The sequence below is a fragment of the Haemaphysalis longicornis genome, unplaced genomic scaffold, assembly GCF_048455015.1.
Source record: "Haemaphysalis longicornis isolate Haplotype H1 unplaced genomic scaffold, Haemaphysalis longicornis Haplotype H1 scaffold_6, whole genome shotgun sequence".
Lineage (NCBI taxonomy): Eukaryota > Metazoa > Arthropoda > Arachnida > Ixodida > Ixodidae > Haemaphysalis > Haemaphysalis longicornis.
In genome coordinates, this window is record NW_027526407.1 from 161,285,019 (window position 1) to 161,306,463 (window position 21,445).

The window sequence follows — 21,445 nt, forward strand, 5'->3', positions numbered from 1 at the left end:
TGCTGATACAACGCATTCACTACCACAAACTCCCCAAACACTAAACGTTAACACAATACACCCACCCCCTATGCGACGCATTTACTCGAGTCCCCCTCGCGGGGAGATGGGCCCAATTTTTTGTTTTTTTTTCTTTAAAGCTGCCCGAACATTCCTACACCCGTATTTCAGAAAAAGAAACATATGAAGGGAAACGACATCGCACACAGTCGACATGTTTTTTGGCATGCTTTTCAAGCATATGAGCTGGCAGTTATTCTCCGATTCTAGGTAAGAGAAATACGGCCCTAAAGACAATCTGCTCAAGTCTGTATTACGGGCCAATCCTGTAGCACACTGGGGCTGTCAACGTCTCCTGTCGTAGTTGCCGTTTCTTGTAGTCACGGTACTAAAACACACTGACTTAGCGCAGTGATGTGCTTAGTATAAGCATACAACAAAGCGCGTGGTAAATTTAAGCTGCGTTTTGAATGGTGGACGTCATGAAATACAAAACAATAACGTATAACGTTACGAATAAAAAGAAACATGATACAAGGACATGAGGGTAAAACTTAAAAATATAGTTATGACACTTTTCAGCGGATGCGGCATTCGGCCTTGAGCCTACTTTAACTTACTACAGAGAGTACGAGCTACTACATATTGTGTGCTTTACAACGTATTAATTTAAACTTTCATTTATGTCTTCGGTGTTTAATAACCGTTTTGTTCGCACCTCCTTCCACAATTGTTTTGACAAATAGGAAGTGTGTATTTTTGTGCATCCTGATTTGTATTGAAGCATTGGTGACGAAAAAGCTTTTGTGCCTCCTTGGGGGTAGCGCAACCCAGTGGTTTATTACCATTTTCGAAATCTAACTTTGTTGCTGGTAAACAGTGTTCACAACAAAAAATATACACAGTCAGAAACTACTGGAAAAAGGCGGAACCACAAGTCGTTGTTTAAAAGTTGCCATCCTTGGACCCCTAAATTGCTGTCACAAAACAAAGTTTGTGTACATTCGTAAAGTTAAGATAGTCTATGCAGGCAAGTGCACACAAAAACAAAAAAAAACCGAAACGCCAACCAGTAAATATTGCCAACTCCTAATGGCCCCAAAAATGCTACAATGTTTGCATAATACGGGGTACTTGTGAAATGTTATGATCCTCATTTATTTATTATAGTACCGGGAGCTTTTTTGGTTCAAAGACAATGTGTGTGGGAACAAAGCACCTGTGCGCACAGGATGCAGGCAATGCTAAATCTGGACTAGAGAAACTGGGCTGCAATTTATTGGGCAACGTACTATTCATTTACCTCAAACCAAGCCGAATATTTGCAGCGTAACCGAAATACTAGAGCGAATTTTTGAGTAGTAGAGACAAATTTAAATCTGTACGAATAACGCCCATGCATGTTCACGCAAAATTGTAAGTTATTTCTATTCTGCGTTTTCTTGGATTCATTATACACTTGCGTGAAGATTACTTCTCAATGGTGCAATAGTAGTAGTTGCTTTCTTTCCCGGCACTATATGGAACACACAGCCATAAATCCTTTAATAAAAAGAGCAGTGTTATGTGAAAATTTACTGATATATTGTGCCAAATTGGCTCATTAAAGTTTTTATGTTATGAGTGTTTGTGTAATAAAAAACTTTCCTTCCGGCATTATGTTGCATCGTCAGTGGACTGGTGGTTGCTTATTCTACTCTGATGGACCTCCAGAAAAATGGCGGCAAAAAGAACTGGTTGCTTTTTTATGTCCACCGATACTTAAGGTAAGATAAAACAACTTGTTTTCAAAAATTTTAGCTTCTACAGAGAAACAGGTTTAGTGCGAAAGAAATACATTAATTTTACACAAATGTACTGGCGGACCTATTACAGCGTGGTACGGAAACTGATAGCACCAACAGCACAAGGGCTGTGAGGGCGGAAAGTCGGTGGTCGATATGCACGATTTTCTGCTAGGAAATCCTGGGGCAACAACTCCAGTAGGCATTGTTTGACAACGCTGTTGCGCTCCAGCCTTAGGGCATGATTGGTTGAATCCGTTAGTGTGATAACCCTGTTGGTTGCCACGCCCAGTGTGTATAAAAAGCAGTTAAACAGTGCTTTCACGTACGACGCAAACCGTTGATGAGTTCACCGTGGGGTTCAGGGTTGACGTTTTGACTGTCTTAGGCCATGATCTGATACTGGCACATAGATGTAATGTCACGCTGCTTCCGCTGCAAACAGGTGGAATGGGTGACTGGTTTAAGTTTGGGCCTTGCATGGGATACTAATGTTCCGCCCAAATCCGAAAAAGTGATCAGTTTACAAAACAAATTTACCAATCACACCAGCTCATACGAAAACCGGGGCACAAGTTTTTGAGGTTGGTTTCATCCTGTTATCACCTGCGTAATGTTTGTCTCCTGCTTTCGTACACAATTCGCCAATGTACGGAATGTGCTTGTAAAGCAAATATTGCATCGCGCAAAACACTTTCGTTTTATAACGGGGACATAGCTGGAATAACATACGTAAGTATTTATCACTGCTTTGTTAGAAAGAACGTTTTGCATAGGTGACTAACTTAATTTATTCGTAAAAATATCCCAGTTGGCTTCACCTCACGAGCCTCTTTTTATGAAGGCACAAAGAATATCCACTGAGTCTTTGTGCACCATCTCAGGGCATTATAGTTTTCTTGGGAAGCACTTAAAAGCCAAAGCCAAATGTAACAAATATCAAAAACAGAAATATTTATTTGATTCTAACCCTCGCGTTTCTATCATAATTGCGAGTGACTTCGCCACTTGTTAGGACCGTCCCTATGCTAATGGTTGTGGTGGTCATCTGCGCCTTCCTGATGCGTCACTTTGGTGATGGACCCCGTTGGGCCGACTTCCTGGCCAGATACGAGACCAATTGCCACATAAGCTGGTGGACATACCCTCTCTTCCTTCAGAACTTCGTCCTTCTAGACCATCAGGTGAGATACATAAAAAAAACCTTCAAAGAAGGTATTTGACGACACACTCGTTCCATCGTAAAAAAAATTTGTTTTCTCCTTGATGTCCACAAAACGGCAAGCTGCATAGGAATGCTAAACACTGTTATTGACCTCAAATTTTCATATAGAATAAGGTCGCATTGGGACGCGCACTGCCGAAAAACTATTTAGGCCTATTTTAATGCGGATAAGGGAGTGACACTGCTCTACAAGTGCAAGTCCTATGTCTCCAAGAATAAAAGTTTTTGTTGTGGTATGGCAAGGTTCCTGCAGTAAAAGCTCAGGCCATGCCTGAAAGAGATGATTTCTGCCATTCCTGTTCTTTGTCACTCCGACCCGCTCCCTTAAAAAGAAACACTAAGAAATGGCCAGTAACAAAGTAGGACCGTTACCAACTAGCCCAATTTCAAGATCTGGTAAAAAAGCTCTTAGAGGATTTACTATAACAAATATTCGGCGTCTGGGTTTTTACCAGTAGAACCATAATACTGTGCCAATATTAGATATCTTACAACCACTGACAGGTGGGAGAGTTTGTAAAAAAAAGCATGACAAAAGACAAGCCCAAAAGCACAGGACAAGCGAAAATAATATATAATAAGATCGAGATAAATCCGAACCCACTTTCATAGTATGCTTTACCAGTACCCAGCCACGCTTCCGACCGGCATGAGTTTGACAGGACCAGTATTTTAGAAAATGCGTGCACTTGATTCTAATTACCACGTACTAACTAGCCCAATTCTGCCAGAGTTACAAATTTATGCTGAACATTGATTCAGTAACTGTAAATATTGCTAGAATAGTTGTATTCTTACCGGAGCAGGAAAGCAGTACAGAACTTAGAGTTGGCTCTTATAGCGGCCTCTGTAGCGTTATTTTATATACAACGGCTGTCCACGTCAATGCTTTTTCTTTATCTTGTTTATGCCCTTTTAGATATTGGCTCGTAGCGAGTGCTTTTAAAAAAATTAGGTATCCATGTCAATATCGACAAAATACTGATCATGTTATCCTAACCAAAAATATCACTTGTTTTTCGGTTTGACTGTGAAATAAAACAAAGGAACCAAAGAAGTATGGCAGGAATTTCGCTCTAGGAGGGCGTGTAAGAATCAGCTGTGATTAATCGTATTAAATACTGCAGAGCCGGACGTACTGTGTAAATGATACAACTAAAAGTTTCCATGCATTCAGTTTATATGAATTCAAATGTTTATGTACATTTAAAACACGGCATTTGAGGATGGTTTTGACGAGATTCGGTTTTGAAATGGCTGTACTTTTTCGTCTGACTTCCCGAAACCAAAACTGCACCAGTACCACCAGTAATTAGTCAGGTTGGAATAAACTATCTCATTTCCACACTCTACTGCAATAAAAGTTTCTTTCTCATCCTCTCTAAACGCCATAGGCTGCAATAAAATATAAATACAAAAAGTCCAGTACGTGACACCTACTGCTATATGAAAATGATTTAGGGGAGAATACGGAGCGGAGCGGAAAATGATAGGTGTAACATTAGGGCACAAAAAGAGAGCGGAGTGGGTCAGGGAGCAAACTGGTGTTAAAGACATATTAGTAGAAATTAAGAAGAAGAAATGGACGTGGGCCGGGCATTTAATGCGAAGGCAAGATAACCGCTGGTCATTAAGGGTAACAGAGTGGATCCCTAGAGAAGGCAAGCGTTGCAGGGGGCGGCAGAAAGTTAGATGGGCAGACGAAATCAAGACGTTTGCGGGGATAAATTGGTCACAGTTGGCACAGGACCGAGGTAATTGAAGAATAATGGGAGAGGCCTTTGCCCTGCAGTGGGCGTAGATAGGCTGGTGATGATGATGATGACGGTAATTTTGTGCGTTGATGCCCACTAGACTTACAAAACCGCTGTGTTTTTTTCCCGATCCTTTGATATCCATCTGTATATGTGTAACAACAAATGTTTTTAATATACACTGCTGCTCTCATTTGTCATTGTTGACAGGGAGTTAGGTTTGTTTTTAATTATGCAGTCCCTCTTTCTCTTATAGATTTTGTAATATAATGAGTCAATTTTTCAGAAGAAAAACTTGTGATACGGGTCTTAGGTGTTTCTTATTCATAGCTAAAAGTTAGATTAGGCAGGCTTGTATCGAAGACCTAATAGAAACAATTTGAAGTGATGCAGACGACTTCATTACACGTTCTTGACAGCTTAGTTATCCATAAAAATACAATCAATGCTAAAGTAAAATTTCTAGTGCAAGTTTTAAAAGTTTGATCAGAAAGCACAAACCGTGCGTGTTTTTCTTACGCAAAACACCTTTCAAAAAAAAAAAATGAAACCATGAGGTTTCAATGCTAGTCTTTGTGCCTTATCAAAACCAATGTACTATTTTTTTAAGTTGGACCCCTGAAATGTATTCTCATTGCAGTGCCTTGGACATACTTGGTATTCAGCTGCTGACTTCCAATTTTACCTCATATCTCCACCTATTTTATATGCCCTGTACAAGTAAGCATGCAAAAATCTTCACAAATGTGTTGTCTTTTCAAAAACTTCAAGATACAGGCTGCTAATTCACAACTTGCGTAATGGCCTTCCGCCATGACTCAACAAGATAGATGGTGGGAAAAGTGTTTTAAATCTCATGTGTTTTAGGAAGGAAAGATTGATAACTGTCGGGAATACAAAAATGTACAAAACTATTGTTAAGGCAAAACCTTGTATTTGTGTAGTTTAGATATCTTGCTGGTGAGCCCCCAAATGCTAAAGCCTGATTATTTCATATCTACGTCTGCACGTTTTGCTTAAAAGGTATGACAATTGTTAAAACATGCAATTGAAAGCCTTTTTCATTAAAATTCTGTAGGTTGTGTGTATACAATATATATCCCCTGTGCAAGGGCGCATGCCAATGAGATGGAAGCGGCGACACCGGTAGTGATAGATTGATGTTACGCCTGTCTCCCATTGAGATGTAATAGTGTAAACCCCATTGGCAGCCTTGCATTGGGTGAGCATGGGGTATTTGGTTTGTTCATCTTCAGAAGTTTGGGTTACCTCACAGAAAACACTATTAGAGTTCTTAACTTGTGGTGCTATGGGGTTACGTCACAGTCCCGACTGCACCAAAATTGGTGTACACAAACCGTTCCCGCACGCAGTGTTTTTGCTCCCTGAGTGAAATCGTCATCCCCAACACATTACATCATGGGGTCAAGGACCTCAATGGTCTTCAAGCTGCGAGTAGCAGTTGAGGCATAAAAAGTTCGTACTGTTTGTCAACTGTTTACAAAACAATACCCAAAACACACCGAAAACGTTGTATTGGTGAACATCCGCATATCGTCTTGTACCGTTCATGCTAGTAAAATGTTACCAATTGCTCAAATGCATACCCGCAGTGAGATTTGCTACAAACGTTTCAAAGCACCCTGTGTTTATAAAAATTGTGCTGCTATCACCCTACATTCTACGCTACGAGGAGCCATTTCCTACATTTCGTCAATCAATCAGACTAGATAACTTTTTATAGCAAGAGCTCGGTTTCTTCATAAGTAAAACAAGAGGGCCAAGCTGCTTGGCAACAATCAGTAACAAACGAGTAACTGCGAATGAGCAGCGTCAAGGAGCAGTTCATAACTATTTTCCCCAAATTTCAGCATCGTGTACCGGGCAACAATACGAGGGCGGCCCAAGTGTTCCTTATAAAAACATGGACTGGTTATGCCATCAATGACGATATACCAGCACGTTGTACGCACTACGGAAAACCCTGAAAACTGCAAATTCCGCATTACAAGGCCCTCTGACATCAAAGTCACAGCGAACCAGCTACCATACGCTGTCGCCCTTCCCGGAACTGGCAGATTTTCTGAACAAACACCGGCCTTCACGAGAACGAAGCCTCCACGAATGTATCTGCCCAAAGCACCAAGGGGAAGACGTTTCGCACGATGTGTGCCTTCGCCAAAGAGATGCACCTCGTGGGAAGGAGCTAAAAGCATTGAATATGTGTCATTCTTTTAACCACACCTTTACTTCTTTGTCTATAGCGTCTAATTTGTCAAATGAATTTATTCAATCACTAATTATTGTCGAGGGTGAACTTGTCTCGGTCTTGTTTGAAAAACCTGTTTTAAACCTTTCCAAAATGGCAATTTATGTCGTTACTTATTCCTGCAGGAAACCTCGGCTGGGCATCTTTGTAATCGCAGTCCTTTGCATCATTTCGACAACTTTGTCAGCCACGTACTCCTCCCTGATAGAAATGAGGTTTGTTTTCTCAACCTTTTACTAAGTGAAGCACTCCTTGATTGAGTGCTTAGAAGCTGCGTTTATTGAGCAGCATGCAAAGAAGGATAGGGCGCATGAAAAGTTACTTAGAGTACACAAAGTACTTTTTAAGCAACACTATTTAGTTACAGTCGCTTTTAATAGAAACCCCGAGAAGAAAATAATGTAAAAAAGGACTCCTCCAACATTCGCGGAGCCATTTTTCTTGCGATTTTAAATCTTAATTTTTGTTATGTCAGCAAACAATATGATCCTGTTGAATGCCAGCCTTCGTCGGTATAATTTTTTACCAAGGGTCATTGCTTCCCAGCGTAAGAACTGTAGTCACGCGGCAGCAAAAGCAATGGGGTTATTAGAAACTGTAAGAACCGTAAAGGCAATACACCAGGTAAGAGTATCTGTTCATGTACTGTTCAAATTTTCGTTGAAATTAGGCCTCATATGCTGATAGAGATTGTTACGCCGTAGCGTATGTTTTTGGAGTTCGCGTCTTTCGACTATGTTTTCGTGTGTTGTTACATATGACGACCTGATGTTCACCTTTCAGCCCAAATGGTGAACTCTGCTTCTTGACGTATAGATTTTCCGGAGAACCCTTCCGTGTCATTGCTCTTTTCTTTTTCTTGCGTACGTTCTCGCTGTTTTTTCTGTGAAGCGTAATTCCGCGGTGCTATCTTTGTTCGCATCTTCAGTGGTGCGATCCCCGGAAACACTTTCTGCACCTCCGAAACTTTATTACGTACTCTTTTATTACCTTCTCCAGAATACTGTATTTTGTTTTGGTGTTTTGAAATAAGGAACCCTCTGACGTCTTTGCGAATTTCCTTTGAACCCAAAATTAAGCGCAAATTGCGCAAATAAAGCGCTGCGTTTCTGAAGAGATAATTTGGACCGCCACCTCTTGTGTCTCGCCCAAAATCTTGTCTATAGAGAGACAATTCCGTATCTACCCAATATACATCATGTTTTGCTCATTCCCACACTTAGGAACAAACAAAATAGATCACAATGTCTATAGGAACGTGCGTACAGAGAGTAGGTTTTCAGGCTATCTTGCTCATTAAGACAAAGTTGGTATTTGTTACGAGCAACTTTGATTTTGTTTTTTGAAACCCCAAGAAGCCCAACAGATATTATTGTTTAACATTCGGAATATTTCTGCTATTACATGTGCATATAAATAGCCTATAAATAGTTTAGTAATATAAAACACTTCTACATATATGTGTAGATAAAGTGCAACTAATTGTGGGCCACCATGTTGCTTAAATAACAGCACAATGGTTAATTATTGTTACTTTACTTTCGCTCTCTTACAGTTATTCGTACAGTGTTAGTCATGCGTACCGTCGGCTTCGCCCTTATCTGCTTGCGGAATTTCTCATAATAATCGCCTGAGTGGTTCTCAGATACCTGCTCCATCCAAAAGAACATATTCCAGCCCGTGTCATAAAATGCCCGTAAAAGTGCTCGACGTCAACCCCAGTTGTCGTCTATGCCTTACGATCCTACCGCTGGAGCTCTGTTCGGTTCGATGTTTATTGGCCCACTCCATGCAAGAAGAAATTGGAAGCAACAGCAAAGCACTGGTAACTCCCCTTCGCCGTGATCGCAATTTCCGTTCGCCAACCGCCAGTGCGACTGACCGCTCTTCGACGGGAGCTGCGGCAACGTCTCTGAGTGTTTGGACCACTGCGCGCGGGTAAGTGCATTTACTCCCCTGTACGATTTGTTGAAGCGTGAGAACGTTGCTTTTACCCGATGTCCACAGACGAAGATGAGTCCTAAACCACGAAGACAGTATTACTGGCTGGGCCAGCTTGACCAAGCTGTTCTGGCAAATGTTCGGTTTGAGAAATTCTTGATCAGAAGTTGCCAAAACAAGCCGGCCTCTCGACCCCAAAAAGGCTAAAGAGATGTACTGCCTCATACATCGCGGAGATTCTTGCTCTTTGTCGAAGTTATGATGCTGAGGTGCCGGAAGCTGACAAATGCCGCTTCATAACGAAGGACATCGCTGCTTTTGAATTCAAAGACCTCGCAGTCCAAAAGTGTTCGAGAATCTGTGGTATGCTAATCGCGCATCAAAATCTGGACCAGCTGACGTAAGTTCACCTGCAACTGGATGCTCGGGTAACTAAGGAGCCGGGTGGCGTAGATTTCTTGGTTTTATATACGCTATTTGAGGCGAAAGGGTCCAGCTGCGTAGATCACATGGTTCACCACGCGAGAACATTATCATGGATGGCCCTCAGTTCCGGATCCAAGTCAAAGAGCCGAGGGGGTCTATGACCGGAATTACATCAACTACGCTTTCTGCATCTATCCGCACCCCACCGTCATATTCGGGATTGCTTTTTAACTGCACTTACCTAATTGAGCCTTACTGGCTCATTAACATTTCACCTAATTCTAACCAGCGACCTCCAGGCTTTCTGGGGTGACCGACCCGTGGGGACTATTGCAAAATTGAGGGACACACTTCCTGTTTCATTCGACGGTGTCAGCAGGTTCGAAGGCGAAGGTAAGCACATAATGAACTCGACATCCGCTTTTATGCAGTAAGCAAAAAAAAAAAACTTATCTCCCCCATGCCGCTTGTGCGAGCGTCCGGCACCAGTTGATACGCTTCACAAGGGCCGTTCGTCACGTCGCCACCGATAACTGGTTCCATATCCCCGCTCTGTCTTGAGTCAACGACCCGGGTCCAACACTACCGACATGTAATAAAATAATTAGCAACTGCCGTTTTAGCCCGAGATCATTGTTCGTTTATTTCTCCGATTCCCCCATGAATCCAAGCCGTGCGCTATATGCATTGCTACTAAGGCGTCCACAAAAATACGTCACCGCTGCCACCCAGAGGCTACGACTGAGGCAGCAAGATTCGAGGCATCTGCCAATTGTAATGTGCCGCAACGGAAGCCCAAGTTTGAAAGGAGGACAATGATAAAACGGTGGATACGAAAGACTATACACGCGTTTTCAGCAGGTGCCATGACGGCGCGGTAAAGTTTGTTTTATGCCCAGTTGATAGTGGAAATCTAGGCAGACACGATCGCCAGCTGTGCCATGAACTTTCATCATCACACCAAATCGTTTGTCCAGCGGAAGATCAAAAATACACTTTTTTTTGTAAATTAACCACCGAACCTCCACGTGGCATAGGAGGCTCGCCATAGTAGACGTGTCCAGAATAAACAAAAGCAGTTTTGGATCTTTAACATGCGCTGACATCTCGACACAATAGTGTTTCTGTGAAAACGGGCGCCGGGAATCAAACACGCAGCCCTGCGCTTTGCAACGCAAAGCCTTACCAATCGAGCCACCGCGGCATGTTTTCCACGGGAACTTGTGCTGGCACCAGCTTTGGGAGACCAAACTAAAACAGGGGTAAAAGGATTAACGCCAATCGCCCAGATATCGATTGAACCATATAATATCAGCAGAACAGAACGAAAAGAACACCCATTGTATTAATTCTATTCCCATAGATTTTCAAAATACTTCAGAATTTTCCTACGGTTCTGTCTCCACTGGAAGATTGGTTTGGCAATAGACAAACGGCGCCCAGCGGCCGTGTTAGAATTTACCCTAAACATAAGTACAGGTGTCTTGCAATAGCAGTCACATAAAAAAAGTCATCGTGGCGCAAAAAAAAAACTTTATCCAATCAACCAATCCTTAACCAATCTTTAACCCCCCAAAAAACACCCAACCAAGTCAAAAGGAAGAAAAAGAGAAGTAGAAATGATAACATTCATGCATGCACTAACCATGAGCGAATTTTGCACAGCCCATGACAATACAAATTTACTTATACAAAAGAAAATGATAGCAACACTATCACCAGGAGAGGATATGAGGTAGTCCTCAACCGCGCAATTTTGACTGAAAGACAAACTATCAATGGCTGGCACACCAGGCAAGCAGAATGGACATTATTAGAGGAGCCTCGAAGAAGGAGAGGGCCATGTACCCAATGGAGGGATAAAATAACAATATTCGTGGCAAAGAATGGACTATGCAAGCGGACGACAGGGGCGGGTGAAGGTCACTTGGAGATGACTTCACCCGGAGTCATCCTAACTAGGATGGTGATGATAATGACATTGAATATTTCTTCAACTCGTGTGTTCGTAACGCAATTGAGAAACCGGAAAAATCACTCCCTAAGCACCAAGCGAGTGTATAAAAAACAAAATCTGTGGGCATCGTATAGCAGAGAGGCCCCCCATCCTATATGAAAAAAAACTCCTGCACGCCATGATAGACCTGACACTAATCCAGCGACAACGTGCTAAACCTCTCCTGAACCAAGACCGTGGGTCTAAACGTATACAGGAATAGCGAAATGGGAGGACAAAGTTCACTCGAGAAATATTCCACAATGATAAGGCCAGACTATACACGGACTGCGGGTTTACGAAAGCACGTAGATGCAATCGCCATTGTCGGATACTCTGGAAATCTTTGTGACTGGATGACCCTTCAGCAGACTGGAAGAAAGAGGTGGAAGTTGCAACCATCCTCTTCGCAATCCGAAGAGGATGGTTGAATTAGAATCTCGAATTAGAATCTCGAATTACATATTGTGTTTTCTGCAAGCAGAATACCTAAACGCTTCGGTAAGATATTCGCATCGACAATGCAAATAGAAAACCTGACGTGGACACCCGGACACCATGCTCTGGAAGAGAATGACGCACTGGCCAAGGGACACACAAACTTACATACCATGTTCATTGTTACGACGACTACACACTGCTCTCGCACGAACGATGTTAGCAACGAATCTCATTACTGCCAAGAAACACGATATCTCCCTCTTGCCACAAAGAGGTCCCAATGCCGCAGAATCACAAACTCTATAAACGAAAACCACCAGAAGTATCTGAAATTTATGTTCGCCATGGTGGCCGGTATCAGCAGCATACATTAGCAGAGAATTCTGCTGAAACCGGGGAAACATCTACTCTCTTGCACGCACCTGAGTCATATCAACAGGTAAGGTCCGAGCAGAACCACTCAAACATAACATTTTGAACTCCTTCCAGACATGGAAGGCAGCGTTGAACACCTGCCTCCGAGGTGAGAAAAGGATGGAGCTACTGAATCTGGTGTCCTAGAATTCATGTTCCACCCTCGAGCTCGCTCTCATCTCTCTACCCCGTGTTCCTAAATGACAACTATTTCTTCCTGAACAAAGATCTTCACTCTTTCTGTCACTCTCCCTACCCAACTCTTTCTCCATCGCTATTCAAAAAAAAGAAAAATTCTTCTACCCGCCATAAAAACCACAGAAAACACATTCTGAAACACTCAGACTGGCTTCTTCTTCAAACCGACCAAAACAATAATCCGGCGACCTTTCCCGCTCACATTTTATTCCACATGAGTGCAGAGAGCATTTGCCTTCCCTGGTACACTTCGAATAAAAGCCTACGTTTCTAATCCTTCTCTTGTGGATGACCTTTATAGCTTGTGAAGCATAGATAGGGAATAAACAACTGCGTACAAAGGAACACTCCGTGGGGGTTGAAATATCGCTATCGCACCTTACATCTTAGGAAACAAATGTCGATATAACTGCGAATATTTTAAAAGGAAATTGCAATACTCCAAAAGAAAAGACCTCATCCACAACAAGCTTCGAATTGGTATGTGGAAATTCGTGGCTTTCGGGTTCATGGCCTTCTGAACGCTAGCTACAGCGTATTGGTTTTTAGCCAAAAATTGTGCTCACAGCTCTACAAGCTGTTGCGATTCTGGGGTTCGGGAACGAACCTTGGTAGCGTGCTGGTGACCGGAGATTTCGATCAAGAGACCGATGCCTGCTGATGAAGGAGAAAAACTGTACACACGTATTTACATGAAGAGTACAAGTAAAGAGGCTGTGTTAGCGATAGCCCCAACAACAGAAGCAACTCGAGAGCGACCGTCGGCGGCTTGCAACACCACCTTTTTGTTCATGCAAAAGTCTCTAGAGTCCTCCTAGGGAATTTCACTCCCAAATGTCTGGTCCAATCACCGACGGACAATCTCCCGCACGCTGGCCCCGACATCGAGCGCCGTCGTTCTGGATTCTTCTCCACGCGACCACAAGGAAGACGAAGCGATGGCGCGTCGGTACCAGAAGACCCTTTTCCCCAGTACGAGGCGCGCCGGCGGGGCTTGACTAACGATGTTTGCCGATTACACATTTCATGGACCGCTCTTCCGAAGTCGTATCTGCTGTTTCACAAGAATCGCTCATGCGGGGATGGCTCAGGAAGTCGCGTGCCCGGAAAAGCTTGCTCGTTTCCGCTAAAGTTACTTAGAGGTGAAGGGGCACCGTTCACGCCGGGTGGATAAACCTGTGTACCCAATGGGGATTCACATGTGACGCGAGCCGACACCGACAAACGTGCTAATTAGCGCCGAGGTCCGTGCTTGGGTGTGCCGGGTCCATGCTTCGGTGCGCCGGGTACGCAGCCCGGTCATTACAGCTTATTTCTCACCCAAAACTCGCACACGTAGTGTAGGGGTTTGACACCGTTTCACGCCGAGCCTAGGCCTGGATTCGAAACCTTCCTCCAGCTGGTGGTCAGGGCTGCCCCTTTGTCGACGTTCTGGCCTTGTTGGGTGGGGGACTGTCTAGAGTTTCACATTGAAGAAACTTGTGAGACCCTCGTCAACAAGCAACCACTAAGCACGAACAACCTCCGCAAAAAATCTACCAGCCTCTTGGATAAACAAAATAACAACGTAGAACTAGAAAGGACAGCAAGAGTAAGCCGTGTCAAGGCCGCTTGGATTACAACTCGCCGATACACTTTGAGGAGCAGAATTTGAACAGATGCATTTTACTGTTTGCTACTACAAAAGAATGGACCCATCAACCTCACTTAGTGCAGCTGAGTTACTCCTGAAAGCAGCGACCCAAGCCGTCGGCATTGGAGTTCAATTTACCTGTTTTGTAACGCATAAAATAGCTCGGCCAACGCCCGCATCAAGAGGTCTCACTCCTTCCGTCTTCGTCCTCAAAACATCTAACTTCTGCTTTTATCACAAAAACCTTGCCCAAAAAAAGGGTCTTTACAATTGAATACCGTCGACGGCCTATCGATTTCGCAACACTATTACCCACCGCGACAAACAAATTTGGTGGATGCAAAACAGTCACGTGACCCATCTCTCCTACACCGTTACGGAAACTCGAAGGATTCCCGCGAACACAAATATAACAGAAAAAATCAGCCAGCTCAAAGCTAACCTAACGCCGGACATCGGCCTAGGGCGCACATCTTTTGACCCCCTGAATGACCTCCAACTACTGTCTGCTGCGGGAATTCTCACGGCGGCAGTCGCGGTTGTTAAACGCTATGGTCTCCCACTTCTCGGGCTTCCAAATTGAACTACCTAATATAAGCTAAAACTATTCCCGGGTGACCAACGCTGCTTTCGTATAAGTTCTTTGCTGGCCTGCTCGAAGGGTGAACGCAATAGCGGGGTGGAGAAAAGGCTTCAGCGGACTTGCTTCACCTCCTCGCACACAAGTCAGCCCCGCTGACGTAAAAACACACACCACACTAATCGTAAACGGGCAGCATTCAAATCAACAAAAATAAAAACCCTCACTTTAAAACTTGGACTTCATTACACACATTGCACACTACCTATAAAAGCCAAACAAACAAAACCGTCCCAAAGGACTCAAAACAGTCAAGCGACGAAACACACTATGTAGCCGCATGTCAAGTTCCTCTTTTTTGCCGAACGGCTGGTGTAGCTCGCTCCACGAGGGGACACAAACCGAGAGTCGTCCGGAAGATGACGGAACGTGGTCCGCGCGGCGTGGTCAACAAGCCCTGGAACAGCGGCTTGTCATTCTCTCTCCCATGGGAATTGAAGCTACGCGCGCGCCTTTCTTAACACGCTTGCTGCAAAGCGACAATGGCTCTCTCCCGCGCCTGTAGAAACTCGTCGCAGCCAGCGAGCTGCTTTGCTGACCTACTGCTTATAAAGATCCACGCCTGGTCACTACGACGCATGCAAAGAACCACAACCCGCTGCTGATGATGATTTTGGTTATTAGCGGCTTTCGCTTTAAATCGGGGCGTCGGTTGTCAGCAACAACCTACTTGCCTGTTTTAATACGTTTACTTGCCCTACTCCCACCTAATCTATAAATTTGCTTCGTCCCTCCAATCCCTCCCTCTTTCCTGTCTTAAACTCATCGCCTCCTCAACCTTTTCTCTCCCCTCGCTGTTCTATATTCTCATCCGTATGATTACCCCGCATGCGTACCCATTCCTTCCATACTTTTTCTCCACCACTACTCCAGTCGCCTCTTCGTCACCTCTACGGCCTTGAAGTTGAGGTTCCCCCTCTCCCCAAATCCCAAAGCCTCCGCCAGCGTCGTTTCCCACTCACCCCGACGTGGCAGTATCTCTGTACAGCTCCTGACAATATGGTCTATAGTTTCCCGATCACTGCCGCACATGCACACGTTTCATCTTACTGCCGGTAGCTACCCGTGTATGCCCGGGTTCTCAGGCACCCTGCCCGTGCCTCGAAGAGCAACGCACTGCCTCTCGTATTGCCATATAATCCCTTCTTCTTAATTTCCCGTTTCTCTGCGCTATAAGTCTCCAGGGTTTTTTTCTCTTCTATTCCCTGTGCCCACTTCGTCGTCTCTGCTGCCTTTACCTGCTTTTTAACTGTTGTGTAAAGCCTGATTTCCCCTGTCGACTTTCCGTACCGCTTGGTCAGCGGTCTGGTCCTCCGTCTCCACCGCGTGTTCACGCTCCTCATATACAGATACTTAAACACCCTCGCGGCCCGTTTTTCGTCCTCCATGTCACGAAGCCGCACCTCAGACTTTATCTTGCTCAACGCCTCCGTCGCCTCGAAAGATGACCAGTGGGCCCATAGGGCCAATCTGCCTACCGCCCTCTGATTTACTTCCAGGCCCGCTTGGGTGTCTGGCTTCATGCACAGAACCGAATTAGCGAAAGTTAATCGTGGTACCATGACCCCTTTCCAGACTCCCCCTAGTACCTCGTATTTGATGTATCCCCAGAGGGCCCTATGCTTCGTTGTAGCCGCGTTCCGTCTTCCTTTCGTCTTAAGGTGAGCCTCATGCGCCTGCGTGTAATGTTCGCTGTTGTTTAGCCATACTTCTAAATATATATACTCTATCACCAATGGTGTTTCTACTTGCGGCACTGACACTGTTTTGTGCTCCTCGCCGTCATTAAAGACAATGATCCCCTATTTTTCTCTGCTAAAGGATAGTCCTAGTGCCTCGCTTCTTCAGCGTATATATCCATCAAGCCCTACATACTTATCCGGTTGTCCGTCATCAACAATATGTCGTCTGCATACATTAGTCCCGGAACCCCTTGTTCTACCACCTGCCCTTTTTTCATGTAGGGTAAGTCGAACCCTAGCGTGCTGACTCCTAGCTTCTTTTCTAACCCCGCCACGTAGATCATGAACAGCAGTGGAGAGAGGGGACACCCTTGTTTCAAACCCTTGTGGTGTATACAGGCCTATTGTATGTTACCCCCTCCAACACTATTTGCACTTGGTTCTCCCAGTGTAGCTCCCTGAGTAACCTAATAAATTCTGCCCCTACTCCCTCGTCCTCCATGATACTCCAAAGCCGCTCCCTGTCTACATTAACATACGCCGCTTTAATGTCTAGAAAGGCTAACCACAAAGGTCGGTTTTGCATCTTCGCCACCTCTATACATTGGCTTACCACGAATAAGATGTCGTCTAGTCTTCTGTCCTTTCGAAACCCATTTTGAAGCTCCTCTAATATCCTATTTTCTTCCACCCACTCCTCTAGTTCGAACTTCACTGCCTGCATTGCTAACCTGTACAGCACTGTCGTGAGGGTTACTGCCCTATACGAGCTCGGGTTTGTCCTGACTCCTTTGCCCTTGTACACTAACTTCATCCTGCTCATTTGCCACGCGGTCGGTATTGCCTTCTCTTCTATCCTTGTTCTGATGGCTTGCAGTAGCTTTCCCTTGCTCTTTGGTCCTAACTGGTTAATCAACTCCATTCGTATCCCATCCGTGCCTGCCGGGGTATTTTTGAGGACCTTTTCCTCTGCTCTTTCTCATTCCAGCTTGTCCCCATCTATCTTCAGACATTCCGGCCTACCCGCCGCGACATCTCTGTGTCGCTGTGGGGCCTCTTCATGCACCTTACCGAACTTCTCCGTGATGATTTTGTGTGGGTATGACAATGCTTCCTTTTCCTTGAGCATCTGCCCCTGCTTGTTTTCTATAGAACCGCCTTCTGTGGGACTCGTACGTCTCCCTAATGCCTGCACATGGTTCCAAAACCTTTTCGGCGTGTCTCTACCCCTTCGTCGTATTTGCGCTACCCATCGCTAGCTGTTCCCTTTATTTTCGCCTGCCTATAATTGCTGCACTTCCTGTTTCATTTGCTTATACTGCTCCCATTTCAGGTCCACGTCCTCCTGATGCCTCCCTATCCCCTTGGCCTGCCTGTGCTCTCTAGACGCCTGTTTACGCCTCTCTATCGCCTCTTTCATTTCTTTGTTCCATCAGCATTTGGGTGTGTTTTTTTCCTCTCCATCGATTGGCCCCCTCTGCCTTGACTATTCTTTCCTGCATAGTCTTCATGAGCCTGTCATGTTTCCATTCTTCTCCAGGATTTTTTTCTATGTCAGCCTCTATGCTTTTGGCTATAACCGCAATTTGTTTGCTGTTTAACTTCGTGCGCTGCCCCAGTCATCATTCCGTTTTTGTACGTGCCGCCAGTTTCTCAAATCTCAGATTTATGCGCTTGTGGTCACTGCCCAGACTGTGGCCCCCTTCCTCATCTATGGTCATTACATCCAACCATTCATAAAGTCCCTCTGAAATAAAGCAGTAGTCAATACTCGACTGTCTCCTACCACACTCCCACGTTATTTGACCCTCGCATTTTTGTTCCCTATTTACTATGACCAGCTTCTGGTGCTCATACATATCTAGCATTAGATTTCCGTTGAAGTCTGGGTACCCGTCTAGATCTTCAATGTGGGCGTTCAAGTCCCCTACGAATAGTACCTCACCGGAACGTTTCAAATCTTCCATGTCCTTTTTTAGACACGCCACCAGTTTTTCGTTTTGTTCTTTGCTATCCTTACCCGCCCACAGGTAAGACACCCCTAAAGCCACCTCCCTACCCTGCACTATCCCTTTCATCCACACATGTTCTTTACTGTCTTCTTTCAATATCTTCCAATTAGCCCCCTGCCGTACAAGCATACCTACTTCTCCGCCTTTTCCTAATCAAACCGTCCTGTTACAACCTTCCCATACATACTCTCCGATTACCGGAGGTTCCTCCAAGTCCCGTAGGTGCGTCTCGGTCAAAGCGTATACCTGGATACTTCCTCTTCCAGCTGCTTAGTAATCTCCACCCACTTCTCTCTTTTCTTGCCACCCTGCATGTTTATGTACGCGATCTTCAGTTTCCCCCCTCTCTTTACACGCCGTCGTCGTCCCTTTCGTTTGCCTGCACCGATCTGCACCGACCCCGCTATCTCCCTTTGCCCCTTGCATTTGTCTACGCCATCTTCACAAAGGCCTGTGGGCCCCCCAAATCAGCCACAGTTCGCGCCGTGTGTCGTCTTCCGATGGCCACTCCGACCTGCCCGTTGAAATGCACTCCGTCACGCTGGAACGCCTTTTTCCGGCCCACCCATCGGACATCCTTGTTGATGTCTACGACAGAAAAACTCAGCTCCTTGCCCAGCTCCAATATGTCTCGGTTTACCTCTACAACTTTCCTTTCCACATGTACCTCTCTCCCAATTATCTCTGGTACTGTGCTTACGACGACCTGCAAATGTGGGCACAGCGCCCGAAGTTCATTTCCCCCCTTTTCTAGCTGCTTGCGCACTCCCGCGCCACTTCCCTGCAGAGCGTCATTGGTTCCTCCTACGATAATCACTAGGTTCTGCCCCTGCATATTTTCCCACAATTTATTCTTTGCCTTTTCTAACACTGCCCTGACCGTCTGCCCCGGGAACACGCTAACCTGCACTCTCTCGTTCTCTCTCACCCGGCCTCTAATCTCCATTTCTGAGTACCGCATGTTGGGGAGCCCCCCCCACGATAACATCATGCGCCTTTCTTCCTTTTCCTGGCTGGCCCCTGGAGCGGCCACCTGCTCTCGCACCGGCTGAGTCAGCGCCAGTCCGCGATCGTCTTCCGGCGTGGCGTCTTTGTCGTCTCTCCTTTCCCTTCTCGGGGTCAAGCACTGCCCACACATCTGCCTCGGGACCTGCTTCATTGTTTGTCGGGACGTCACCCTTCGTCGCCAGTTTGACCTCCATTTGCGCCAACCTCGCTTCGAGTGCTTTCCGCCGCTCTTTTTCATCCTTCAACTCCTCCTGTAGCTCGCATACCTGAACTCTGAGCTGCTTCTTTTCTTCCTCGAGCCGGTCGAGGCGCGACGCTAGCACACACACTCTACACCTGAAGTCCTGCCCTTCCGCGTCCTCGACCGACTCGAATGTCGTCTCCTCGATCGGGTATTCGTGTTCGCACCCCGTGCACAGCCCACCCGGCTTCTTCCCCTGAGGCATGGTACTGCCCGTCCAAGGCTGGCTTACTTCACAGCCGTGTTCTCGTGCGCTCCCCTCAAATCTAAAAGTAAGCCGCAACGTGCCATTCTTTCCTACAGCATCAATTCTTCTTTCACGAATAACCAACTATCACGCTTTCAAACCGCCACGTGGAACAACCGCGCGAAAATCTGATTCGGTCACTTCCCTACGCTAACAACTACCGCCCCTTTCAACTAACCTACATCTCTCTCTAAAACTTGGTCGCTCTGGCCCTCGTACGGCAAAATCACTAGACACGTGCCTTCGGTGTCGCGAGGCTCCCGCAATAGCGGCACGAACTCATGCGGGTTTGCCTCGCGCGCCTCCAAAACTGCAGACACTTCAGGTACTACGCCTGGACCCAGATCCTCGAGTTCACGCAGCTGCAACAGGTCACCTCTTTAGTGAAGGGATATGTTCTTTCTTGCGACCCCTTCCGCGTAAGAATCTTGCCGTTTATGAATAATAGTATCCGCTTCTTGCATTATTTGAAACTGGTCCCTGTATACCAGTGTTCCCTATCGACACATTGAATAGGTTGTACATGAACAGCAACTTGGTTCTCCTACCAAATTGCGATCCATGACTACTGCGCTCAGGAACGAGGCTACTTCCTTGTCCTTTCTGTATGACCCAAAAGGTTTGTCAACGAACCAAACACACCAGCTGAGACACTTTTATGTGACACGCGAGACTAGTATATTCGGGACACAAAATGTTTCTAAACGAGCAAAACACACCAGCTCTGACACTTCTAAGAGGCTCACGACACTGCAAATTTTGGGTTTCAACTTAAGAGCAAGTTGGCTCGGATCAGTCATTGGGACCAACGACTACTGGGCTTAAACACTAGGCTACCTCCCTATCCTTTCTATCGTGACCTAAAACAGTTGTGAACGAACAAAACACACCAGCTCAGACTTTTCTACGGCACACACGAGACTGGTTCAGTCGTGACACACACACGTTTCTCAACGACGAAAAAATACCAACTTAGACACGTCCAAGAGACACACAAGCCTGGTAAATTTCAAAGGGAGGAAGCCAGACTCACATAGCCGTCTTACCAGTCATTAGGTTCCGTCGCGGGGCTTCCTCCCGCCGCGGCCATTCAGTTTTGTGGACTTGGATGGTCAGATCACACCGCTTTCACCAGTTGGGACTCCGGGGTTCGGGAATTTATGTTGGTGACGTGACTGGTGAGCGGAGACTTTGATCAAGAGACCGATGCTTGCTGATGAAGGAGAAAAAATTTTTACCCGTATTTATATGATGAGTACAAGTTAGGATGCTGTGCTAGTCACTGCCACTGCAAGAGAAGCAACTCGAGAGCGACCCTCGGCCGCTCGCGACGGCCCCTTTTTGTTCATGCAAAGGTCCCAAGAGTACTCCTAGGGAATTCAACTCCCAAATGTCTGGTCCAATCACAGACCCACAGTCGCCCGCACGCCGGCACCGATGTCGCATGCAGCCGTTCTGGATTCTTCTTCACGCCCCCACGAGACGAGGAGGCGAAGGCGCTGCCGGTACCAGAAGAACCTTTTTTTCCCAGTAC

At 45.6% G+C, this 21,445-nt stretch overlaps 1 protein-coding gene across 3 annotated transcripts in view; it reads left to right on the top strand.

The window, feature by feature from the left end:
• The window catches only part of LOC144142029 (nose resistant to fluoxetine protein 6-like), a 77,937-nt gene that overhangs the window by 35,158 nt on the left and 21,334 nt on the right, over positions 1–21,445 (top strand). For 2 of the 3 annotated variants that reach the window (XM_077673452.1, XM_077673453.1), the window contains exons 8-11: positions 1,674–1,766; positions 2,800–2,968; positions 5,404–5,483; positions 7,158–7,247. In XM_077673452.1, coding sequence (XP_077529578.1) covers positions 1,674–1,766; positions 2,800–2,968; positions 5,404–5,483; positions 7,158–7,247 — 432 coding nt within the window. The remainder of the gene's footprint in view (positions 1–1,673; positions 1,767–2,799; positions 2,969–5,403; positions 5,484–7,157; positions 7,248–21,445) is intronic. The other variant, XM_077673454.1, reaches the window with a different exon arrangement.